Source organism: Nannospalax galili, unplaced genomic scaffold, assembly GCF_000622305.1.
Source record: "Nannospalax galili isolate Female #2095 unplaced genomic scaffold, S.galili_v1.0 scaffold1181, whole genome shotgun sequence".
Taxonomy (NCBI): Eukaryota; Metazoa; Chordata; class Mammalia; order Rodentia; family Spalacidae; genus Nannospalax; species Nannospalax galili.
Window position 1 is genome coordinate 1,967,188 of NW_008345687.1, and position 27,446 is coordinate 1,994,633.

General features: G+C 38.3%; 1 protein-coding gene across 1 annotated transcript in view; it reads right to left on the reverse strand.

Annotated features, from left to right (window-relative positions):
- Positions 1-566: 566 nt before the first annotated feature.
- The window catches only part of Cytip (cytohesin 1 interacting protein), a 29,219-nt gene continuing 2,339 nt past the window's right edge, over positions 567-27,446 (reverse strand). Inside the window, exons 2-8 of the mRNA XM_008841743.3 lie at positions 22,219-22,268; positions 21,907-21,961; positions 17,688-17,784; positions 17,397-17,490; positions 14,484-14,553; positions 7,120-7,186; positions 567-1,914 (exon numbers count right to left, since the gene is read on the reverse strand). Of these exons, the coding sequence (XP_008839965.1) occupies positions 1,460-1,914; positions 7,120-7,186; positions 14,484-14,553; positions 17,397-17,490; positions 17,688-17,784; positions 21,907-21,961; positions 22,219-22,268 (888 nt within the window). The 3' untranslated portion in view covers positions 567-1,459. The remainder of the gene's footprint in view (positions 1,915-7,119; positions 7,187-14,483; positions 14,554-17,396; positions 17,491-17,687; positions 17,785-21,906; positions 21,962-22,218; positions 22,269-27,446) is intronic.

A 27,446-nucleotide genomic window follows, 5' to 3' on the forward strand; every position in this document is an offset into this window, starting at 1 on the left:
CCAACAACACATCTGCAAGGTCAGTGACTAGCAGGCTAAAAGCCAACAGACAGGCAAGGTCAGGAGCAACAAAGTGTAAGTCAGTGATGAACATAATGGAGGTTCAATTACCCTAACAGGGTGGGCAGCACTTGAACAGGGCATGACCATCTCCAAGGATGGAGCAGAGGGATATGCATGGGTGTGTTGGCTTCGCCCAGGATATCCCACTGAAATGACCAGTCTCAATAGAAATGAACAAAGTCTTTGTCAAGTTTTTGCCATATGTCTCATACATATATATATAATATATAAGTCAGTGATGAACATAATGGAGGTTCAATTACCCTAACAGGGTGGGCAGCACTTGAACAGGGCATGACCATCTCCAAGGATGGAGCAGAGGGATATGCATGGGTGTGTTGGCTTCGCCCAGGATATCCCACTGAAATGACCAGTCTCAATAGAAATGAACAAAGTCTTTGTCAAGTTTTTGCCATATGTCTCATACATATATATATAATTATGTATATGTATATAAATCAAGACAAACAATCCAGTTTTTTTTCTCTTGAAAATATCTCACTCTCAGGAGTTTTTCCTTTACTTTCTCACTTTTCCTTAGTCTCTCTTAATAAAGTTTTTTGCACTTTACTCAAGAGCCACTGTCTTAAGCTGATTTGAGGTGACCTTTGGGTTTCTGCATCCTAAATCCCCGGGTCACACACATCTGGGCTGAGAAAGGACCAGTTGCTCTCAAAAACTGCAAAATAAAAATTGAATTTGGCAAAAACCCATGAGAGTCTCGCCCTTTATGTTTAACTTCTTAGAAGACAGGCCTTACCATAACAGTCCTCAGCACCTGTGACCTCTTTTTCCATGGTTCTCATGAGGTTTAGGCCCTCATCTTCAACCTTAACTTCTTGCCCCTGTTGTCACTGTGAAGGTGAGAAGAGGCTCACCACCATCTTTGTTTATTACCCTTTAACAGTTTGAACAGAACCATTTATACTTCCCTGTTATAAATGCTCCCCAGAGACTACTGAGTTTAATTAAGCAAACATAAAGTTTTGTAACCCATCAAATTAACCTATGAAAGGTAGCACAATAATTGTATTTTGTCACTGTACTCACACTTGACTCCAAGCAGTTCTCAGTATTTTTATGTGCATAATCAGTAAAATATTTTCCTTACTTTAATGGCCAGTGTTAGAATGAACAGGCATGTGTATCACTTTGTTACATTATCTAACTCATCACTTAGTTTCCCTAATGTCTGCTTAGAATCTAAGCTTCACTGGTTGAAAATTATTTAAGAAGCAAAAACAACAATCTAAGAACTTAAATAAAGGTCAGTGCTGCAGTGAAATGAGATGTCAGCTTCACAATCTGTACTTTCCCACTAAGCCATGCAGAGTTCATCTAGAAGAGTCTAGAGAGATTTGTGAAACAAGTCAATTCTAAAGGTCTCTACAACCTATCAAAAGCGACTCTCTTCCTCTTCCACGGCACGGTGAAGGCCAGGGATGAATTTCAAAATTTGCTTCCGGACACTTCCCCTTCTGCTTTTCCGGGGCAGTGTCCCAAACATGCTTGAGTAATTGCCCTCCCACAGCGGGGACAAAGACCCACTGCTAGTGGCACTGATGCTCCGGTTCCTCCTTGAAGTATTCCTCAAAAATTCATCCCCATCCTTAGAGACAAAACACTCGTCATCTGTGCTTGTCTGACGACTGAAGGCACCCCGACTCGAGTCCTCCGACACACAACCATCCTCGCTGTCCACCGTCATGGAGCTCAGCCAGCTCTTACAGCTGCTTTCGCTGGACAAGCGGTTCTGGTCCAAGAGCGCTGGGCCTGACCCAGATAGGCTTCCAAACAAAGACAGGTCATCCAGGTACGTGTTTTCCAAACTTGGGCAGCTGGCTGCATCACCTGTAATGTGCACAAAAGTGGATGTGGATGGATGTGACCAACAGTCCCTACAGGTAGCACACCCAACTTTAAAGAACGGCAAGGAACCAAAGACAAAGACTCTTGCCTGAGTTTTTACTTGCACGAACATGTGATTTTAAGAGGTCCTTTGATAAGCCATATTAAGAGGAGTTTCCCAAACTATTGATCATGGACTAGCTTCTAAGAGAAAGATCATGAAAATTATGTTAAAATAAACTTAAACAAGATGCTTCTTTCTGTCCTGTGAATTTAGAATGCCCTCCAAAAAGCTCACTTGGTTAGGGCCTGGTCCCCAGCATGATGCCACTGGGGCATGGTGAAAACTTTAAGAGATGCGGCAGAGGGAGAGGGTTTAGGCCATTGGGGATATGTCCTGGACTTTGGCTGTGTGGTCCTGGTCCCTTCCTCTTTCTCTCTTTCACTCCCCACCAAGAGAGCTGCTTTCCTCTGCTGCATGCTTCTGCCATAATGGGCCATCACAGGCTCCAACCCATAGGGCCAGTGATCATGAACTGAAACCTCAAACTGTGAGCCAAGAGCAAACCCTTCAACTTTCTAAGTTGATTTATCTTTGGTTATAGTGACAGGTAGCTAGCACATTTTACATAAGAACAGTTCAACCCAATGGACAGCGTGACAATGTGATTTATGTCTCCAAGAGATAATTCCTTAAACATATGTGACCCCAGAACATTTTATCAAAAATGCTCAAAGAAATGAGGTTAAAATAAGCACTTGGAGATATGTTGCCAAGGATTCGCTACATTTAGTTTTTCTGATTCTTAATAGCTGTTATTTATTTATTCATTCATTCATTTATTATTTTACATGTATGAGTATTTTGCCTGCATGTATGTAAATGTACTCATGTCACACAACGCCCATGAGTCCAGAAGAAGGCATCAGATTCCTCAGGAGCTGGCTGTGAGCTGGTTGTGAACTAGTTGTGAGCTGCCACGTGGATGCTGGGAAATGAACCTGGGTCCTCTGCAAGAACAGCCAGTGTTCTTAACCACTGAGCCATTGCTCCAGCCCCTTAATAGCTGTCACTAACAAATAATCACAAATCTATTGTAAAGCCATTTAAAGTATATGGGAAACACGGTTTTTTAAACCAGGGAATTCAAAGATGTTTTTAAAAGAAAAGATTTTCTGAAATTAATGATATTTTCCAACCCCAATGTTCCAGTTTTCCTCTTGGAATATTTAAATGCTCTAGGATGGTGCTGTACTTAGAGAGCATCTCTGTCCTCAAGCACGTGCTTCAGAAACCTGAATTTTATCTGCTTGGTCAACTTTTTTCATAGACCCTTCATAACCTATAGATTCTCTAAAATGAAAGGTGAATCACCCACCAACATCCTGTCTTGCCCCACCTGCCTCCCACCATTTGAGTCTGCAGATATGCTTAGAAAAGTATGATGAGAATGTGAGTCTCTTTCAAGAAAAGGCACAGAATACCACACACAAGTGAGGTTTCACTATGTGGACCATCTACGCTTCCCTGTGCCTTTGGTTAAAAATGCAAAAAGAGACTGCTCTTCAGTCATCTGACCTGAGAGACTGAACATGGCCAGCCCACGTGGTACTTGCCTTTCTGCTCTACAACCTACTTTACTTCATCTCACAGAAGCTCATAAACCTCCTTAATGGGAGAGGAACTGCTTTGCAGAATTGCGGATTCTGGATGCTTACTCTTCTAGTTCTAATAAAAAATAGATGGGAGGGTGGGGTGGAGAAATACCTCAGTGGTTAAGGGCACTGGGTGCTCTTGCAGAGGACCCAGGTTTGGTTCCCAGCAACTACATGGTGTCTAACAACCATCCATAACTCCAGTTCCAGGGGATCTGACACCCTCTTCTGATCTCCACGGGCACTACATGACACTAGTGTGCTTGCATACTGTAGGCAAAACACTCATACAGATAAAATAAATATAATAAAATATTTTTAAAACACACCAAGAAAACAATAAGAACAACAAAAAACAAGATGAATGAACACCCTCTCTCCCTCAGAAAATAAACAGCATGACCTGTGAGGCTCCTGGCCTGAAATCTACTCAAGGCTGTTCCTGTAGAGACTATACAAGCCCTAGCTGTTCAGGAGCCTCCAGTAGCACATCCCAAGGCTTCTCAGGGACCTTGTGTCTATAAAGCCAGGAAGTGGTTGAACAGCAATGCAACAAAGAAGTTGTGTCTTTCTAAAAAAACACTTTTGACTCTCAGAAATCTAGTATGAATTTATTAAAACTAGTATCTGAAAGGGCTGCACATAGTGGCACATGCCTGTAATCCTAGCATCAGGAGCTCAACACAACAAAATCCTGTCTCTAAGAACAAAACAATATTTAACTGAAATACATAGAAACATGAAGTATGCAGGCAAGATGGCTTAGTGGGAAAAGGTGCTTGCAGCCAAGCCTGACGACCTGAGTTCAATCACTGGGACCCACATGGTAGGAGAGATTGACTCCTACAAGTTGTCCTCTAACCTCCACAAACACACTGTGGCATGCATGTAACTTATGCAAATTTCAAACATAAAAGTTTTAAAAAAAAAAAAAGAATTCAAACCAAAATTCTAAGTTACCAATTAATGACTAATGATTAAGTTGTATTTTAGGGTCTATAAGGAATTCCAAAAACTAGAAAATAAAAGACAATAAGATAGGTGCCAACAAAGACTTGGATAGATATTTGTCCAAAAAAAGACATACAGTTGGCCACCAGGTATATGAAAAATGTCTGGCATCAATCATCTGGTAACCACAAGTCAAACCAGAGTGAGACTGACTGCTCCTCTGTAAGAATGCTCACTACCAAGAAGACAGCTGATTAAAAGTGATGGTGCAGGTATGGGGAAAAAAAGAAGTCCTTGCCCAGTGTTGGGGTGATTGCAAATGAGTTCATTCCCTATGGAAAACAGTATGGGGCTTCCACGAACCACTCAACATGGCACTACCATATGATCCAACACTGCCATCACTATGCATATATCCAATGCAGACAAAATCGGTGTGTCAAAGAAATCTTGCACTGCCATGTTCACCACAGCATCATTCACAACAGTAGAGATATGGAAACAATGCAAGTGTCTCTCAACTATAGAAGAGAAAAAAAATATGGTACATGCACACAGTAGAACACTATTTGTCCCTGAAATTCTGCCACTTGTGACAATATATATGCAAGTGGAGATCTCTGTGTTAAGTGAAATAATCCAAATACCAAAAGATAAATGCCAAATGATCTCAAGTATGTGCGCAATTTGAAAAAATTGATCACATAGTTGTTGAGAGCAGAATGGAGGTCATCAGAGAATAGGGGGAGATGAGAGGAAAGGGTACAGGGAAAGCCTGGTCCATGGGTACTAAGTTACAGTTAGGGAGGAACAAAAAGTTCTGGTATGTTATGCACGGTAGGATGACTATAGATAGCACGAATGTACTGTACACTTCAAAAGCTAGAAGGAAGGATACTGAGGGCCTTTGTTACAAAGACATGAATGTTTGAAGAGATGCCCATATGCAACTGACTTAAACATCACACAGTGCATGACTGTATCATGATATCCATTAGTACGTACAATCTTTATGTTTAAATTAGCTTTAAATTGTATCTTTTTCTAGAAGTTGTTACCATTTGAACAAACATTCCACATTATAAATAGAAACTAGAGCTGAGTGTTACCTGAAGAAATGACCCATATTCACACCCACAGATAGAGACTTCAGTGAATTGCTTGAACATTAAGCTCATTCTTGCCAGGCATGGTGGTGCATGCCTAGAATTCCATTTCCTAGGAGGCCGAGGCACAAAAACTGTAGCTTGGTCTACTTGTTGAGTAGAGGGCTATCCAGGGCTATATAGCAGGACCCTGTGTCAACCAACCTCCCATTAAAGAAGCTTACTCCTCTAGTAATATAACAAAGAACAAATCAGCAAAGTAACTCAAATCTTCCCTTCACAATAAATGCATTCAGTAGCAAGAACTACTGTTGGTATAATAATCTTACATGCCTGTCTTGGTCCTGGGACCCATGAAACAGTACTTCTCTATATAAGTATATAAGTATATAATTTATTTTTATTTTTATTGAATTTTTGTGAATTTCATACAATATATTTTGATCATATTTAGACCCACTTCCCTATCGGCACCCCTTTTAAAGCCCCCTGCCAAATTTCATGTATTCTGTCATATATGTTAAGGCTATCAAGCCAAGTCTGTGTCCCTAAATATCCTTTGCTGTGTGTCCATCTACTGGAACCCGGTTAACCTATTTAGTGCCACACCCTTGATGAAAAAGAACTCTCCCTCTCCCAATAGTTATTGGTTGTCAATAGTTTCTCAGCCAAAGTTGGGGCTTTTTACCTATTTCTCAACTTCTATGCTGGATTTTTGTCTGGTTTGAACTTTCATGCATCTTGAGCATGCTGTTACCACTGCTGAGAGTTCATATGAGTAACTTCCTAGCTGTCCGGAAAACTGTTTCCTTGTGGTCATTCACTGTCTCTGGCCCTTACAATCTTTCTGTGCCCTCTTCCACAATGGTTGCTGAGCCTTGGGTAGCAGAGGTTTGATAGTGGTATCCTTTCAGGGATAAGCACTTTGCAGTCTCTTATTCTCTGCACTTTGGCTGGTTGTGGCTTTCTAAATTAATTACCATTTGTTGCCTAAGGAAGCTTAGCTGGTGAGACCTGCAAGATGCATTTTATTTCTTCCCCCTTAATATTCTTTCTTCTCCTTCTTCTGCTATGTTCCCTGAGCCTTAGGTGTGGAGGTTGATGGTAGGAGTTCTATCTAAAAAGTGTGTAACCATTCCAGTTTAAACAGCCCCTAAGCCATGATCATTTTCAGGACTCTAATTCATTGACTGATGTAGTAGATATGGTGGGCAATGTTTCCTACTGCTCTTCTGAAATCTCTAGTCAAGCATGTATGTGCAGGTTTTCATATGCGTATGTGTTATCTGTATGAAGAGGAGGGTGTGACTTGACTTACCTTTCCTCCAGATACACAAGCCATTCCAAAGTTAAGCCTAACAATACATATACTAATATCCTTGGCTTATGCTAACTAAATTCTTATTGTAATAGCAAAATCTTAAAAGAGTTTGGGGGGAGAAATACTGAAAGGATGACATGAGAATGCGGTTTCCTAACAGGAAATCTCACTTACCATGCAGCAAGCGCTGTTCCTGTAAATGCAGAGACCTGAACTCCACCCATTTTTTCTTTAAGGTTTGCTGTGAGAAAGGTAAAAAGAACAAAGTTCTAATCATTAGGAAAGCCAAAGTGAGAAAAGCAACTGAATTCTGAGTACTGAGACTTGTCATTAACAACCCTGGCAGTGCTACCCACACCTCACCAGCCACTCCCATTCGTTAAAACAATTCTGCTGAATTATAGGCGAGTCTCATGAACCAGCAAGTCTTTTCGTAAAAAAACAAGAGAATCAATAAACTTATGTATTATTATTTTTTAAAGATAGAATAGATCATTTAGGTTTGTAGGAAATTTCTAGCTGTTTCCTCACGTCTGACAAAGGCAGCGATGGAATGGAGACTCTGCAATCTTAGGTAGAGTCAATGAGGTAACATGTGAAATGTTTGGAACAGAAACTAGAACTTAGCAAACACTCTGAAAATGCATTGTTCATTAATGAGTCTGGGCACTGAAATAGCCTTTTTGTTGTTGTTAGGCATGTATATGCCCAAAATAATATACGATGAGTATACCCCCAAAATATACTCATTGGTAGGGCACATATTCATCTTCTACCCCCAAAATTAGTAGGATAAACTTATAATAGCCCAGGTTAACTTTGAACTCACTACAAAGTTGAGGATGATCTTGAACTTTTTATTTTCCTGTCTCCAACTCCCAAGTGCTGGTATTACAGACATGTACCACCTTGTCCAGATTCTGGATATCAAACCCAAGGTGTCACGCATACTAAGCAAGCACTCTTCTAACTGAGCTGCATCCATCCCTGACTCCTTAACTGCTTCCTCCCTTGGCTGCCCACCAAATGAGGGAAATGACCACCTAGAGGACCAGGTGACTGTGGGAACAGTCATCCAACACACAAGGCCTGGCCCAGTCCAGCTCACAGAGTGGCCAAGCCAATGGATGTCAAAGCAAACAAGGAAGAAGCCATTGGGAAAGGCAAATGTCATAGACTCATGCCTCTTCCTATTTCTTGTCCCAGCACCACAGCTGCCTTTGCTCTTTGAGCACCCCAGAGCAAGGCCAGCAAATGAACACAGCTCAGACTTGCCAGAACACTTATTCTAAAGGAAAGATAGCCTAGTTGGAAAGGGATAGTCCTTTGAACATCATTAAGTAGCAGGAATTGCTACTTGGTCTGCAGATCTAACAGTAACCTTGCTTACAGCAGCATTTCTAAGCAAACTTCATGATTGTCTATAAAATAGTCACACAACGAAAGCAACAAAGTGCTTGGTTCCAGTAATTTCTTGCTCTTTCTGAATCATATCAGCCCACAGTAATTATCAGATGGTTGGCAGCATCAGTCACAACTTTTGTTATCCTGTAAACCTCTGGTTATGTGAAGGTCAGAAGCAGAGGTCAAGGGAGTACAGGACTAGCAAGAGCTGCTGTGTATACCTACCCATTTCTTCTTGATAAAGAGAGTTGTCTCCTATAAGAGGATAGAGCACAGTCTTCTGTGCACAATCAAAACTAAATATACAAAGACAAAAAGTTATCTTTGTGCATTTAATTTTTCAAAAGTACATGAACAGGGATTTCCAAATAGTTAATGTTTGTGATTCTAAGGTTTTAAGATGGCTAATTTGTTAATCTAGCCTGCCCAGTCATTTAAGCAATGACTTACACCAAAAAAAAAAAAAAATGTAAAGAGTAGATGTATCAAAGTAACTGCTTTCAATCTGAAACTCTTTCCTTATTTCCTCAGAGTTGCATCTGCCTGTGTTATTCCCATCACAATCATACATTTGGACAAATCTCAACTCTCTCCATCAGAGGAGTATCACAACATGCATGAGATCTGGACGTACTTGGAGCTAGTTCCAAATATGCTTCGGCTATTTTCATTCTACACACAACAAGTAACATTTCCCTGGAATGTAAGCCTTTTATTGTTTTTGTAATTTCTCTAAAAAGTTAAAGGTAGAAAACAAAGTTTTATTGCATCAAAATATTTTTACGGTGTACAGACATAGCAAATACCAGAGCTGAATTTAAAACTAGCTCTTGTAACAAGGTCATTGTTTGTGTTCAGCATCTGAATCATCGGTCAGAATAAAGGAAATCCCTGAGACTGTGACTCAGAAGACTACTAGTTCCAAAGAAGAGCTTTTGGGCCCTACACAGAGTTTTAGGAAGAGAATGCTCACTTACATAGAATACTGAGTAAATGTTTTTGTGCAGAGGAGAAGCCAGCCTGATCTTAGTTTTAGGTGATTCCCAGCCATTTCTGTTTCAGGAAATTATCTACAAATTTCATAATTTCAATGTTAGTTGTAGGACACAAAGGCCAGATAGTAAATAGAAATGAACCTCAAGATATGTTGGGAAAAAGCAAAATGAGGTAGTTAAGAATTTAGATCTTGTCATAATATGTTGTTTAAATGCATCTATTTGACAAAAAGGAACCAAGTCAAATTTCCAGCTTGAGAAATGAACCCCAGCTAAACATCATGCAGTAAGAAAAGGAGATTGAGAAAAGATGCCATGGAACCTAGAGAGACAGAAGCACAGCAAAATCTCATGATCTGAACCAGACTGTGCAATGACTCTCCAGGGAAGGCAGCCAAGCTGGAAAGGGACCTTTGAAGCACTGTCAAAGGCAAGGTGTAACTATCCCACAGACCTGAAGGAGAGGCAACAATCAACTCGGCAGTCAACTGATAATCAGTACATGGAGTCTTTCCATGAAAATAAGAATGCTTATAATCTCTGAGAGAAAAATGAAATTAATGTCATAAGCACAAAAGAGTGGCAAGAATAAGAACAGACTGACATTAAAAAAGGAACTGCTTGGCAATAAAATAGAAAACATATTTCAGATCTCAATAGAAGGAATGCATTCTATACTAAATACAGATAACAAGAATATTACTGAAAATACTATCAATGAGGACAAATCAAGAGGCTCTAACAGAATTGTACAAGATAATGTAGGATGCAATGAAAAAGACACAACCCAAGATATGGTTTTCCAGAGTTGGAATCACTGTCTTTAGACCAAAAGCATGTTCTAGTTTTAAACAATATAAATTAAAGTGTGAATCTAGACCTAATTAATTTGTAGTGAAAGTAGTCGGGGGAGGGAGAGGGAAAGAGAGAGTGAGAGAGAGAGAGAATAATGCAAGTATTGAGTTTTTAAGAATTTAAAAATAGAAAGTTCTCTAGAGAAAATTACCAAGGAAAAAAGCAAAGAAAACTTGAAAATAAGTACAAGTAAAAATGGCAACATAAGATTAAAATGTTGAGGTTGAAATTTTTATCATCAAATCCATATTATATGTTCAAAGATTAGAAAACCTAACAAAAACATAACTCACTAAAGCTGTTCCAGAAGGAATGCCTGAGTAGTCTTACTAGTAATAAAGAAACTGAAACAGTGGGTTTTAAAAGGACTCCCTCAAAAAGAACCCAAGTTCATATGATTCATTTGCTATTATAAAAACTCTACCAGAGGACAAAAAGAGGGGCAATCCCCCAGCTCACAACATAAATCCAGTAAACTTGATACTAAAACATAAAAATGAGCCTGAGAAAATAAAAATATAGGTCACTCAACCTGTGGCAGGGGGCTATTTTCAAAATTCACCAAAAGTAGCAAAGCAAACATATAAGTATATAAAATGATTATAAATCTCAAGGTAAACTATGCTGCGTTTATCTTCAAGATAAAGGGGTGGTTGGTTTTACATTAGAATAAAATGTTAATATCAATAATCATAATAGTTTTTTTAGATTAAGAAAATTGTGTGTGTGTGAGTGTGTGTGCGCGCACATGCATCTGCATGAGTATATATGCACCACGTGCATGCAGTGCCCACAGAGGCCAGAAGAGGATGTTATCCCTTGGAACTGGTGGTTGTGAGCTGTCATGTGGGTGCTGAGAAGAGAGCTCGGGTCCTCTGCAAGAGTAGCCAGTGCTCTTAACTGCTGAGCCATCTCTCTAGGTAGATATTTTCAATGAAACTTTGTGAGGCCCTACTTATTAAATGCTGGGGAAGGTATTTAATAAAATTTAATGCATAATCTTAGAAAGGGAGCATCCTGAGCCTGAGGTATGTTCATAACAGAACTCCTTCCTAATGAGAAAGAACAGAATTATCCTTAAAGGGCACACTTAGGATGGCTACTATTATTTCCACTCATCTAGGTAAATCCTTGCCCTCACCATCAGAGTGCAGAAGAAAAGGAACCAAATTCATTTTGAACACTCCAAATAATCTGCAAGTGATTTAGTAGAAATTATGTAGTTTAACAAAGTGTTTGACTATTAACAAAGCATAAAAATGGCTGTTTATATCTAGATATCAACCACAATCAAATATTTATTTTATAATAAAATAATAATAATAATAATAATGCGTAAAGAACAAAGTCTAGCAAAGTACTCTAAGGCCTATATGTAAAAAATTATCAGACTTTATGAAAAATGTAAAGAAAGATAGTAAAATAGTTACGATAATCAATAAGAAAATGAATACTAACAGCTAATGTTCTTGGCATTGACCTATCTATATAAAATGAGACACCAATCAAAAGTCTTAATATTTATTTATGGAACTTAATGATTTGATAGATAATCAAAAGACCAAGAACACCATTATGCAGTCAGGCATTACTCTTTATTATGAACTAAGTTGGCAATAAATAAATTGACCAGAAGGTCACAATAGGGAGCATGTAAGTAAATACATATACATAAGCTTAAAACTTGCTTTAAATTGTAAGTTTCATTGCAATTCATTTGAGGAGAAAAACAACTATCAAACAAATTGTACTAAGAGAACTAGTTGCTCATATGGGGAAAACATTCAAATTTTCCAATACTTGATAGAATATACAAAATTTATTTCTGAATGAATCAAGGACTTCAATACAAAAAAGAAAAAAATAAAATTTTAGGAAAAAAGGAAATGTAGATTACTAACCATGGTTCAACATTTAGGAGCTCTTATGAACAAATATATTGAAAGTGGTCACGGTACTAAGGAAACAAAATTTAGAATCGGTCAACCTAGAATACCTAGAAAAACTCTCTTTCAAGAGTAGCAGAAAAATAAAGACATTTCTGACAAAGATCTACTTATCGTTATAAAAGGATGTAATATGCAAGAACGAAAAAAACCTCACAGATCAGATCAGAATGCAAGAAATCACAGTACACACAAAAGCTGAACACAGTAGTATGTTTTATATCAGCTATTCACAATAAAAATCTCACCTTATGTAATGTTTAATTGATGAAATGCTCTAAAGTAAATAAAAATAAGGAAGATGAGTTCATAAATGTACATTCAAAGGATTCATTATTCTTGAAGAGAGTGGAGGTAGTGAAATATTTGTACATTGTTAGAAAAAAATAGTTACATGTGTATGTTAAGATTAAGAAGATGTTCAAAAAGTAGGAATTGTTTAAAAGACTGAAAGAACATTTTACTCACATAAGTGCTTTGTTCCATGAAATATAAACCTATATTATATAAAATCACAAGTCTATTTTCTATTTTTCTTTCTCTTTATACAAAATGCTGAAAACTTGGCATTTGAAAAAAAAATGTTCACTAAGACTACCTACTGTTTGCAAAAATAAAATTTGGCAGTTTTTAAAAAACCTGACCATAATATGAAGCACTTATTACTTCTTGTAAAAATACAATGAAAAATATTAGAAGCAGTCCTTTAGAATCAAGAATATTACCACTATTTACCATACAATGAAGATCCTAGCCAATGCTATAAGAGAAGAAAAGTAAATTAGTTGAATTCTTGAACTAAAGGGACAAAACTCAAAATATAAAAGATTAGCAGTCTTTTAGTAAGAAAAGCTAGAGAATTTAAGAATAAATATGATGAAAGTTGTGAAAATGTATGTAGAAAATTCTAAAATATTCTGAAGAATATAAAACATTTGAATAAAAATGGAAATGTTATATTTAAAGTGAGAAAATAAAAGTCATAAAGATTTCAATTGTCCTTATTTATTTTATAAGATTCAATTCTGATCAAAATCTGAGCAGAAGGCTTTTTTCAATAATTTTAAAAATTGATTTAAAAAATCACAGAGATGGACAAAATGGCAAGAGTATAGAACGTCAATGAGGATTGCTAATGATCAGACATGGTGAAAAGGACTCAAGGAAAAATAGAAATGCAGTGAGTCTGTCTCCTTGAACTCAAGAATTAATAATGTAGTTTGTGAAGAAAATTAATAAATGGCAGATTTTTATAAAGTATAAGTAAGTAACCTGTCTGTCTGTAGTAAGCCAAGCAATTTCTGTTTAGACTGGGCACTTCACTGGCCTGCAGGGAAGGACTTGTATGAAGAGGTAAGTTGGGCTGTGGGAGGGATCCATAGGGCTAGGACCCAGATACACCAGTGAGTATCTGGAGTTCATGGCTTGACAGACTCTCACCAGTCTGAGATTTTTTAAAACCTTCAATGGGTCAGCCCAAGGAATTTTCACTGAACGCCCTGAATCGTATCCTGTCACATATGATCTTTTTCTTTCCTTTCAAGGTTAATAGTGTGCTTGCCTACAGAGGCAGATTCAAGGACAGCCACAGGCTTAGTGAGATATAGATAGATGATAGATTGATAGATGATAGATATACAGATAGATGATGATGATAGATAGATGATAGATTAGATAGATGATAGATAGATAGATAGATAGATAGATGATAGATAGATAGATAGATAGATAGATAGATAGATAGATAGATAGATAGATAGATGATAGATGATAGTCGATAGATAGATAGATAGATAGATAGATAGATAGATAGATAGATAGATAGATAGATAGATAGATAGATAAGATAGATAGATGATAGATAGATAGATAGATAGATAGATAGATAGATAGATAGATAGATAGATAGATGATAGATGATAGTCTGTTTTAAGAATGGTGTAGGATGTCAAAGAAGCACACTGAAAAAGCAGAAGTCTCAGGCCTGCCAGCACACTGTGAAGCACACAAGAAGTTGAGGAAAACACCAGCTCTCTCTTTTTCCCCTCAAAAAATGTAAATCAAATCGAGAGATCACAGGTGCGTCGATGACTAGTTCTTCAAGTAATGTGCCTTTCTGAGCCTCCTAGACTCTCTGAAGAGGAAGGAAGAGAGTGATTTACACCTATTCACAGAATCTGATATTCTTGCAAAGGTAATTGTGTGGCCCTTGACAATTCAGCAATTTAGATGTATCCTGGCTTTCACCTTCAAGGGCTATCTCAATTTCTCAGAGAGATCTTTATTCTACCACTCACACATTCAAGGATGAAAAGTGTGCTGTGTTAAATCAAATTACCTTTAAAGCCTGCAGCTTTGCTTCAAGCTCTGCTCTTCTGTGAATCATTGTTCCATTAAGAGTCTCTATCCTATTTCAAGAGAAGAAAAAGGTGGGGTTAAATAATGGAGTTATTTCTTCAAACAGGTACATCTTTATGAAGTACTGAATTTGGAGCACAGACTATACTAAAAAAAGCAACAGAAACCCTATACTTCTTAAGACACTTGAATTCCGAATGCAGACCCTTAAGTATCTGACCCTAAGCCAAATCTCCTAACTGAGGAAAAGACAAGGGAAAGAAAAATTGCCTATGAAAGAATATAAAGTCATATCCTGGTTAAACTACAAGCCATAGCTCATTTTGTAGAAGGCACTATGTGCTGATGAGGCCTGCCCTCCACTAGAATCTATTCTCATGTGGACTGGCTGAGTAACCTCATTCACTTGGTTAACATTTGTTGGGCATCTACTATGTCTCAGATACCATGGTACCAAAATGGTAGATGCTCAATCTGCTATTTCTTGAGATGGGGAGAATTTTCTCCTTCCTAGGATTTTGGGAACCAATATGTCTGTAAATCGTTTTACGGGACTTGAACGACTATAGCATAATAATCTTTGCATGACTGTTTCATCTCAAAACCTTTAGATTACAAATGGCAGTCTTAGAATTATTAGTTTAACAGTGCTCTTTTCTTCCTACATCAAAGATTTCCTAAAAATAGAAGGCTTGTTCTAACTGGATTTGGTCTATTTTCTGCACTCAAGTTAAAGACCATTGTTTTGACTATGAAATCATCCATCTGGCTATGATAGCAAATTTCAACTTTGAATCATGCAACTAAACATTTCTAAAATATTTTTTCTAATTCCCTCTGACAACTAAGCTATAATTATATTTATGAAGGTACAAGAAATAATTTAAGACATGGTAAAAGTGTGGGGACCAACTTTTCTCTATTACTAACGACAGCATATCCATGATAATGAGATGATAGTATGCCAGATGCTGTCTGTATTCTGATTAAGACAGTCTGGGTCTGTGAGCAATGGAATCCCTATGAGACTGTTTAGCTAAGACTCTCAATGTTAGTCTAACCTGCTAAGCAATAGATGTGCATAGACAAAACTGCCAACAGAGATGGGCCTTCTCTTTAGTACTTGTTCACATTGTCTCACATGGTCCTGATCTGTGGATCTGTCCACTACCCCTTAATTCACCTGTGGTCTTCTTGCTTCATCCATGTGGACCATATCCTTCTGACTCTAACCACTAGCATTTTCTCTTGGACTCTATTTGGTTGCAGGTTTCTTTGGGACTAGAGTGAGCATTCTTAGCTTTTACTAAGACTCAAGAGCTGGACTCTACCACCATCTTTTAAAACTGCCCCCACACATTCACAATGTCCTATGAGGCATCACTGAGGAGCACCCAGGAGATTCTCCTGGGAGCTCACAGTGAGCAACAGTAGCTGGAAGGAAAAGATCCTGGAATCCACAGCAGGTGACCAAATCCAGCCCTGTCACTCACTACCTTAGCTAACCCCTCCTTAGCCTTAAGCACTTCATCTACATAGAGGGATAAAAGCCACCGACACAGGGCAATGGAGAAATGAATTGGATATGTAGAAAAAAGTCTAAACGCCTTAGCAAGATGCCTCTCTTTCCTTAGATGTTCTTACCAGGAGTACCATATGAGCCAGGAGTTTGGCAAGGGCTCAGAGACAGCTCTCTTTACCTAGAAGCTCCTACCAGAAGTCAGCTTCATATGGCTACCCCTTCTCTGCATGTAGTCTTTCAGCTTCCAGCTCTTTTCCTCAAAGAAGACCAGCTTGGACATGTAAGCTCAGCTAGCCACAGTCCATTCAGTGTTCTTTCTACTGCACTATTTTGCGTTCCTTGTAGTGGTTATCAATAATCGCCACAGTGTCGTCTTTCAGAATTTTCTTAGACATCCCCTTCTATAATTAGTAGAGCTTTATCAGTCTTTATATTTGCTTTTGTGCACATATAACAGAGCTAGAAGCTTAGCATTTGCTCAATAAACATAGTTTAATGCAAGACATTATAACTGTTTATTAAGGTCTTATTAGGTTCTTAGAATGTAATAAAAGCAAGCAAAATTCTGTCTTCTCAGTGAGAAAGTTATGACCGTTGTGGGTTTGTTTCCTTCAGATTCTTAATGTCAGTCTGAAAGATAGGGCCAGCTGAGTAGCTGGGCAGCCCAGTATCTTTCTCATAAGTTTAAAATATTCGTACATGTGATCATGTGTGTTTCAGGGAAACACTGGTACGTGTGAGCATGTGTTTCAGGGGAGCATTGGTACATGTGATCATGTGTGTTTCAGGGGAACACTGGAACATGTGATCATGTATGCTTCAGGGGAACACTGGTATGGGTGATTGTGTGTGTTTGGGGGGAACACTAGTATGTGTGATCATGTGTTTCAGGGGAGCATTGGTACATGTGATCGTATGTGTTTTAGGGGAAGGAAAGTTGAACATCCCTCTCCTTAGAGACAAACAATTAACTTGAGGAATAAAGGAAATCTGTTTAGTCATCTGACCTTTTAAAATGTGTTGTAGCTGCAAGATTATACAAACCATGGAAACTGCACTGGTTTCTCTTGGCCAGAAAAAAAATGTGTACCAGTTTCATTGAATCAAACATTAAAAATATATTAGTAAATTATATTCCTCCCACAAAGACCTTTGTCTGTTGATCTCCACTGAGTTCAGATGTTGACAATATGTCTGAGGAAACCTTGAGAAACAATAGGAACCCATAAAAATGTTTGTACCCATCCCAAAGCTGCATTTGCTGCCTCCCTTGTAGTAAGCCCCATACAAAAAGCCTATTCACTCATTCGGCAGGCATTGTCAGACACCAGAACAGCTTTGAAGCCCCACAGGAACTAAACAGATATTTACGTTAGCAGATTTCCTGAGGATCGGATCAGGTCAACCACTTGTTTGTGAGTAAAGCCTTCTGTGCTCACACCATTCACATTTGCAAGGACGTCACCTGGGAGACGCCAAGAAAAATGAGTGTTATATTGGTTACTTAAACAAACCCTCCTGCCATGGGAATGAAACAAAACAAGCAAACTTCAAACTTTAGTGTCACTCAAGAAAATTCAAAGCAACAATCACTTTCTCATCTTAACTGTCAGAGTTTTCTTGCTACTTAAATGGCATCTAGTATGAGCAAAGTTATGTTACCAGTTTCCAGGCCGGCACAGTGAGCTGGGCTGTCCTCCTGCACTTTGCAGATCACAGTATACACTCCCAAGGAGCAGGTGTTCTGAAGCCTGTGAGGCTGTAAAAGTTCAGAGGATACAGAGTTATTCTTCAAAAAACTCAAAACTTATTTATTAAAACATAAAATCATATCAACATCATTAGTGGCACAATAGGTAAGTGCAGAGGACAATTTGGGGAAGACTTTCCTCATGATAAATTGAATCAAAGGTACCAATTTTGCAATTGTACCAATTGGCAGCCAATTCCATTCATAAAAAAACATCTGGCATGAGAAAGAAAGTGGGATGAGAGAGGCTCAAAATTTTCTGTTTTCAAGCCTGAGCGGCCACCTAATGTTAAAGTTACGTATTTATTAAGAAAAAATTCATCTTCTTATTTCTCAATGGATTAAACACTGGAGACCAAGAGCAAAAGGAAATCCTCCTGTGTGTCTTGCAAGCCGAAGTATCATCACAGGAGAGCATGAAATACAACACACCCAGCAGGAAGACTGCCAACAGCGATTATTTCAAATCAGACTTCTGCAAATAATGACAGTCTTCCCTGAAAGTATTCAAAAGTACTCTAATTGACTCAATCACTCTTTTCTGGGGACAACCTGCATTGCCTGCCCTAAATTCTCACTAGTTCATCGGTCACATGACTAAATTAGAAAACACCATGCTTCTCTTCTTGCTTCAATTTGACACAAATAGTTTGGTGGTGCTGGATTTTGTTGTTGCTGCTGTTTTTATTTTTCCTTCAAATTTTAAAAGAAAATAAATAAATATTAGCTAGACATAGTGCCAACAACTCTACTTTCCTTTTTAATACTTTGGAATTGTAGAGTCCAGTTTCCTTTAGAATCAAAAGCAGTGTTTTGAGTTGACTTTTAAAGATACTATTCCTAGGGTTGGAGAGTTGGCTCAGAAGTTAAGAACTCATACTGCTCTTGTAGGGGACCAGAGTTCCATTCCCAGCACCAACATCAAGCAGCTCACAGCTGTCAGTACCTCTAGCTCCAGGGAGATTTGACACCTCTGGCCTCCACAGGTACACACACACACACACACACACACACACACACACAAAAATTAAAAATAAAATAAATAATAAATACCTGATTTCTAAAATTTAAGTCACATCAGAGTACTGCTTTCTTCTAAAGAATACGTGCCTGAGGTTTGTTTCCTCTTAATAATCCTGAGCACTGTAATCAATCATGTGCAAGTCACATCTAGATCCAGAAACTGGGTTCTGTTAAATTCTAAGAGATTTCTGTTCAACTATAAGGCATTTAGAACCCTCTATCTTAAAAGTCAAGCAGCTTTAAACAATTATGTAATGTAATTCCTATCTGTATCAAAGACATTTTTAACAGTTTGTTGTCAGAGACCTCTCTACAGCTCAGATCCTTCTAAAGATGGAAGCTGGTCAGATTTGTATGTAATAAGAACAGAAAACATAATTGATATTTTAGAAATCACCATTGTGACAATTTTCGTTGGCAGAGGAGACCCAGTCTCCACCTACAGTGATCAAAGTGAGTACAATGCAGGAAAAACACTTTGATTCATGTAGCTGGTGAATGCATATGTCATAACAGGTGTAAATTCAGTGATTCAAGACAGAAGGGGAAAGCAGGAGGCACAAAGTTACAGAAAAATATAGGAAGCCAAATAATATCTGCCCCCTCCTTACACCCCCATCTTTCACCTCCCATTCTCCCATGATTGCTCCTCCCTCCCTCCTTTCTCCCTCCCTCCTTCCTTCCTCTATTTCTTTTGTTCTTTCTTCTTTTGATAACACATTGCAGCCGAGGCTGGCCTGGAGTTCCTCCTGCCTGAGCTTCTAAAGTACTAGGATTACAATGCAAGCTATCACACTTTGCTCCCCACACTTCTCACAAATATAAAGATTTCCATGTCCTTTCTTATACCCCAGGACCGGCATTCTAACCCTGTCATTTTTGATACTGTATCGACAGAATGCACATTACTCAATAGCTACTTATAGTCTTTTGTTTAAAATGCTTCAGGACCCAATCTGATAGAAATTGAGAGAATATGAACACAGGTATGCATGCGTATAAATTCCATGTCCTTTCATGCTGCAGAATTCTCATGAGCAGCATAAAACTCATAGCCACAGAGAACCACAGAGTAGAGTAAGGCGGACCTGGTCTCTTCCAAGGTGTCATTCACCTGGAAAGTCAGGACTCCAGTATATATTCACATACTGGATAACATGGGTATGAGCAGTTCTGCCTGGCCTGCAAGAAGTTCCCGAGAGCGTTTATTGACTTCCTGCCTCCCTGAGATGACCCATGCATGCTGTAGCTCAGAGGTAAAGCCATGGAACACGCTGATCTCCACAGGTCCTGTGATTCTGTGGCCCATGGTCTGCTAACAATAGTTTTGACTTTGATTCCACACGTTCGTGTTATGAAAGAGAAACATGGAGAAACAATGGTATGTATCATGCCAGAGCAGGAAAATGAGTGCTCATTTACTCTGTTTTCACAGCAACCGCTCCACATCCTTAAGAGACAGTAACAAACATAGTCTCCTTAGAGAATGGAGAACAGCTCGTGAGTGAGAGACCTATGCTTCTAAAACCTGGTGAATTTAACCAATTTTAGAATACTATAGATTTCAATGATTTATGGTAAATTACAGATTTCACCAAATTTAAAAGTAGAGGAGTTTGGAAAGGAGAAATCTTCTCTCCCACAATCTACTTATCTATTCTGTGTTGTTTCTTTACTGATGAAGCGTGTTTAATATAGCTGCTTTCTGCTCCTGATCTCAAAACATACATTGAATTTCCTCTTGTGGGGCTGATAACACCCAAAACTTTTCTGAAAGCAGGAATGCAGCTAAAGTGTAAGATCTGATGATATACAGGGCCTGAGGAGCTGGCTCGGCAGTTAAAAGCCCTGGCTCCTCTTACAGAGGACCCGAATTCAATTCCCAGCACTCACATGGCAGCTAGCAACCATCACTAACTCCAGTTCCAGGGGATCCAACATCTTCTTTTGGCCTCAGAGGGCATTACACACACCGGTTGTACTTACATATATGTAGGCAAAATGCTCATACACATAAAATAAAAATAAATAAATCAAAAAATTTTAAGTTGGATGTATAGTATACAAATATGATTATGCAAAGCACAGTTAAAAGAAAATAAAAGAGATGTGGGAAAATACATAGACTGCTGCTGCTGCACTTAACTGGACTAGACTCTACTTGACTCCATTCACCATTTTTACAAATATGGTCATGAAAAAACAGGCAACAATAAGAGGTGAAATTCTCAGTAACACTGAAACCTATGAAGAGCATGAGGCAATACAGAAGTAGAGCAAAAAGTCCTGTAAGTTGTTCGTTTGTTTCGTTTTGTTTTGTTGGAGATTATGTAGCCCTGGCTGGCCTCAAACTAACAGAGATCCACGTGCTGGGATGAAAGGCATGCTCCACCACACCTAGCCTTCTTTAAGTTTCTCAAATAATAAAGTTTTATCATTGGGGGAAATATTCAATAAGAAGTATTTGGTATCAATTGCAACAGGACCTGTAGATATATGTGTGTGTGTTTGTGTGTTTGTGTGTGTGTATTACTTCAAATATGCAAATATACCATGTTTCAAGGTTATCTTTTTTAGATAGGGAGGGTCTTACTATGTAGCTCTGAATAGTCTGGTAATCTCCATATAGACTAGGCTGACTTCAAACTCATAGACATCTGCCTACCTGAGTGTCGGAACTACAAGTGTGCCCCACCACATCATGATCAAGTATTTCTTAAGTACCGAAAGAAAGATTTAGAATCTGATATACCTGATATACCACATGAGAATATGCTTATGCAAAACACATTTAAAATACAAATGTGAAAATGAACTTCTGCAGCACATATCTTGTTCTCTTATCTAAGATCCTGCTGATATCTAGCACTTCTGGTTGGGCTTGAAGAAGATCGTGGTGCAGGGTTAATGCTTTATAAGTTTTAATGTTTTCTTCCCAGAATAATACTGAACACACTGAAAAACTACCCCAAACAGCCAGACATGAAGTAAAACCCAGGTTCCATCATCCTCTAATACTGTCCTAACGTCATGATTCTTTGCCAATATCATGATGATATTATTGCTGCTTTCTTCTTTGGAAATGTAGAAAATTTTAAGACTGCCCACCTGAATTTCAAAACCAAATGTTCCATTGTCCTGCTTTTCCATAGTAACAAGCTTTCTGTAATGAAAAAAAAAATTAAACTTCATGAATATCAAAATATCATATTTGGCCTATATTAGCATTAAATAACTATTACAATGAAAAATAGCTGTCATTTATATACTTTGTAGCACGTGTGTGTATGTGTATATGTGTGTGTGTGTGTGTGTGTGTGCATGTTTTTCAACGTAATGGAGCTTTAATATTCCTAAATACTTCAAAGAGTAAAAAACAAACAAACAAACAATAACAACAAAAAACATGAATTTCTTTACCTTTGAGACCAGGAAAAGTCACCCAAAGAACTGGATCTGCTCAAAGCAAGCTGAAATTATAAAACGTATATAGTTATCTCAAGGCCTTTAAGATATGTCTACAGCTGTTCTGAATCACAAAGGACTTTGTTCTTTATCACCTTCCTGGGCACAGATCCTGGAGAACTTGTTACATAAGTTCACTCACTTCCACTCTCTGTTAATAGCAAAGGAGAACTAGGATTAGAGATGCTTAGATGTTCCATTTACAAGATAGGGAGAAGCACAGAGTTCATGCAATGTGGCAGAACTCCAAGCTTGCAAATATCACTTAATCTCTAATCTATGTTTATGTTAGCCTCTCAAAATGAGCCATAACAATTAATAACCATGCAAATACAAAGAATTACACCCATAAATGTTAGAAAACTCATAGTCCATACTTTCTGGATATGCTGATGAAACAGTCATGCTTATTAGAATAGTTTGATGTATTACTCTTTGAGGTAGGCTAAAATAACCCCCTAAAGGATGAACTAGTATGCATGAATATGATTCAAGGGCCAGTGAGCTGCTCAGTGATTAAAAACACCACTGCTTCATGACCTGAGTTCTACTGAGAGGACCTTGGTGAAAGGGGGGAACCAGCTTGTCTTCTGATCTCCACACATAGGCAATGGCATGCACATCCAGACAAATACATGCACACACACAAGTAATTACAATAAAAATAAAAATAAGAAATATGATTCAAGTAAAAAGAAAGAAAGACTCAAAACCTCAATTCTGTTCATGTTTTATTTTCACAATAGTTTTTACAGGAATGTAGTGAAATTTCCTGCCAAGAAAAGAAAGAAACCTCATAATGCTATAAATAACATCACATTCATTCTGCACATTTTGGAAAAAAGTCATAGAAACAAACATTCAGAGTGTATTCCACTATCATAAACAGAGGAGAGTCAACAAGAGGGAAGACCTTAGTTCAGGGGAATGCAATGGGTTTCTAATGTTGTTGTGACTGTGGTTGTGTTTGTTTAGGAAACATATAGTAGATGTTAATTATAAATTAACCCTTTGTTAAATGTTTCTCCAAAGGCTGTAACATAAATTTATGTCCCTAGCTAAGTTATGATGTTTAACTGCCAACTTAATGTGATTATCATTTGCAAGTAAATACATAAAATATTAGATAAAAGCAGTCAGTACAGATAAATAAAAATAAGATGAGGACATAAAACAGATGTAGAAAATATAGCGAAGAAATTAATGCAGGGCTGGAGAGATACCTCAGCATTTAAGAGCACTGGATGCTCTTGCAGAGGATCTGGGTTCAGTTCCCAGCACCAACATGGTGGCTAACAACTGCCAGTTCCAGGGGAATCCTATGCCTCCATGGGCACCGCACACATGGGTGCACTTACATGAAGACAAAATACTCATACACAAAAATGAAAACAAATAAGTTTTGTTAAAGAATTTAATGCATATTTGACAAGTTCCACAGAAGCCTGCATTAGCATTAATTCAGATTTCCAGATATCAAATGCCAACAATTTCACAAATATTCTCTTTCAAATTTGGCCACAGTCACCATACATAATGGACAGATTCTGTGTGAATTAATTGTACTGTCTTCTTTTGCCATCTATGGACCTCAGCTCATTAACATCACCTGGAGTCTGAAGCAGGATGGCTCAGACACCAAAAGACCCTCTAGGCTCGTGATATGTTTCACCTTTGATTTATATGGATGGATTATGGGATGCCTCCAAGAATTTGAATGATTTGTCACAATCTGGTTTGGGGCCTAATATATTTAACAAACACACAGAGATACATACACATATTAAAAAGGATGTTTCACTTGTGGCAGCAAGCTGCATCTTCGTGAAAGGGAGCAATAACAGTGATATTTGCAGGCATTGTCAATCTCACCCTTGTACTGTGCTCACATTTTCTTGATTTATTTTCATTATCTTTATCTACTTGTCTTTTCACCATTAATTTAGACTGTCAAACACTTGGGTCAGCCTTATTTCTGCCACCTATAATCATGATTAAGGGCTTGTACTTTTGAAACATTGCTCTTGCTGTCATGATTTGTCATATTATTCATACTATCTTTCATATAGAGGTTTCATGTGTACAAATATGTACATATTTATATGAAGGGCATGTTGGATCAAATGCTTCACTTCTGTAGATAATCATCTGTCGGCTTAGGTAGGCCTTTGGGGAGATACACGTGTTTTACTTTCTACCCCAGTGCTCTGCACAGGGCCTAGAATAGAGTAAGAACTTAAAAATAGCAAAACAGGCAGACAAAACTGAACCATCAGACACCATCAACAACTGAACAGTGGTGAGAGACCCTGGGGAAAATATTCAAGTACAGAAGGAATATGCTAAAATATATTTAACTTTGTCTTTAATTAAATTAAATGTTCATAGGACAAATTAAAAGGTAATTATAAAAAGCATAAGATAAAAATTTTAAGTCTCAAAATTATAGCAGGATTTAAAATTGAAAGAAAACAGAATGGAGAAAAGTCTACACAAAACCAGCACATAGTGTGGAAATAAGGCTCAGTGTAAAGGAAAGGTAAAGAAGTGATATCTTAATACATAACTGCTAGATGAGTGAATTATGAAGGAATACAAGAGTTAATCAGTTGTGGAAATCTCAGATCTTCACAGTGTTGAACGGCCTCTTCTTGGCTCTGTATTCATACCATTGACAAGAGTCTCAAGATTTCTTCCAACCTGCCTCCTGAGTAAAAGATCGTTTTGGATATATTGAAATCTAAAAATCTTTTAGGTCCACCAAGCAGAGATACGAAAGAGGGAGCTCCTCTCCCCTTTTCTCCTGACTGTTCTGTCTGGCTAGTTACCTAAATGTGAGTACTAACACAGCACAGTGATTTCATAAAAACTAAAACTAAATCAAACTATAAATTTGTTTTCCTGCTTTATTAGGAAAAAGGCTGTTTTGGGAACTGCCATATAAATAAAAAGTGATTTAAATATGTTAGCCACCATCAGTTTCTCTGACAGGGACCATGTCTTGATACAAAGCCTCCTGGTTTTGGATCTGGGTTGTCCTAGAGAATGATATGCAAAGAAACTCTCAGGGTTCACCAGCCAAACTGCCTGTGTGACATGGAGCATGCCTAAGGTTTTATCAATGGTCCTACACTCTGAAACAAAACTTTCTCTGTGCCTCTCTTCCCAGCACATGAGCAGCCCTATTTGAAGATGTGACCAGTAGTCTGGGTCTTCCCCAGACTAGCCTCTAAGCCAGAACCTTTCTGAGTTGTAGTGATGGCACAAAAAAATCATGAATGAAGAACTGGTGTGGCGATTCACAGCATATGCTGGCAGCAGCTGTCTTTTATTACACATTATCTAATATGAGAAATCTAGGTTTAGCGATTTGGCAGGCTTGCAAACTACTCATTCTGCTCTGCCTGCTCTAGACGAAGCTCTGTAGTGCCTCACTAGCCAGGATTCTAGTGATGCCTGGGGTTGAACTTAGGATGGATCTGCTTTTAAAGTCAGATGACTTCAAAGACAAGGCATTATTAATATTCAACACAGAGTGTGTCTTGCTATGCAGTGATTCACAGGTCTCTCTTGAGTAGAAAACCAAGATCAAATACTGCAGCTGTCAGTATGCCAAGAGGGGAAATTTGAAGCATGGCCGCATAGTGAATCTCTGTAGAGCAGCTAGTCCAACACTGAAGCCACTTTGGCTGCTAAGTTAGACTGGTACTTTCTTTTCCTGGTTCTGCATACTCATTTTCTGCGAGAGTCGGGAATGTGATAAGGGGAGGGTACAGATTAGCAGGTGGATTTTTTTAAAAAAATAGTTTGTTTCAAATTATGTCCTTGGCACTTTCCAGTTCACTGCCCACCTCACTTTTATTTTATGTGCCCAACGGTTCCATGAATTCAACCCTTCCCCCATGTTAAGTCAAGAGCGTTAAGATAGCAAGGTTAACCAAACTATTCAAAGATGCAACAGAAAAATGAAACTGAAATCAATGTCTTAAATTGTAATGCCCTTATGCAAGGTGAATAGGATGTTACAGCTCCAGGAAGGTCTGATTATGCCCCCATGCACTTCTTTTTAAAGAAGAATGGCTGAATATTAACCCAAATATTGCCCAATTGGGATTAAAGGATATTTTTCAAATTCCTCCATAGTAAGTTTCTACCTCAAAGCGTCATGGGATGGTCACAATCCATAGAAGCAGATAGGAGCCCTTGGGAGCCGTGAAACCTAGTAATGTAGTCAGAAGAACCAGGAGAACTCCCATGAACAGAACCCAGTCCAGAAATGCACCAATTACAAGAGTTTAGCAGCAATTCCTTAACTGAAATTATGTGTGAAATCAGTCTTCTAGAAGCTTCCTATTTAGTAACTTCATCACTAAAAGAAAATTAGACAAAGACAATTAGTTTTGGTCTAGTGAAGTCAAACGTCATGCCTGTATGTCAGATTCTTCGTCCTCAGTACAGCACTGGGTGAGAGCTGCTTTCCAAAAAGCATCGTTTGCACCTTTGAAAGTAGTAGTCAGCCAGCGCCTACTCCTGTGGCATCGTGTGTTTATAGAAACTGTCCTTTCCTCCCATTACCTTCCTTCAGAGTTTTCTAGTGCAGGGATTTTTCCTCCTAAAACTGTGTTCAAAATTAGAAGTCTTACTGAAGCGTCTGGCACTTCTTACCAATACAGGTACTGAAATAATATGCACACACAGAAATCTATTTTTAAACTACTCTGAGTGTAAACACCCAGTCAATTCTGAAGATCAAGCTGAAGCTAGAAGCTAACCAGATATAGCTCTGCAGAAACCAAAGCCACAATAACAAGAAGTTTGAGCCGTTGACGTCAGCCCTCAAAGCGTTGAAAATAACAGCAGAGAGACACCTGTTCCTATGATTGCCTCACAGAGATCCTGTTGCAAACCAATCAGTCAGTGCCAGAGGGGTGATTTCTTTTTTCTAAGAAAACAGTTATCAGGCAGCAAATGACCATGTGTCTGAAATGTTGGCATAAGCTTGAATGACGTTTCATTGATAGTGATTGTATAGAATCACAAGTGTCGTGCTCAGAAGGCTTGGTTTAGTTTTGCTTTTTTAAAAAGGGAAATCTAAAAGTAAGAAAAAGCTGTTAGAATAGGGGAAGTCTATCAGAATATGAGAGGAGGAGAGAAGAACTAGAAAAATAAATGCATGAGAAGAA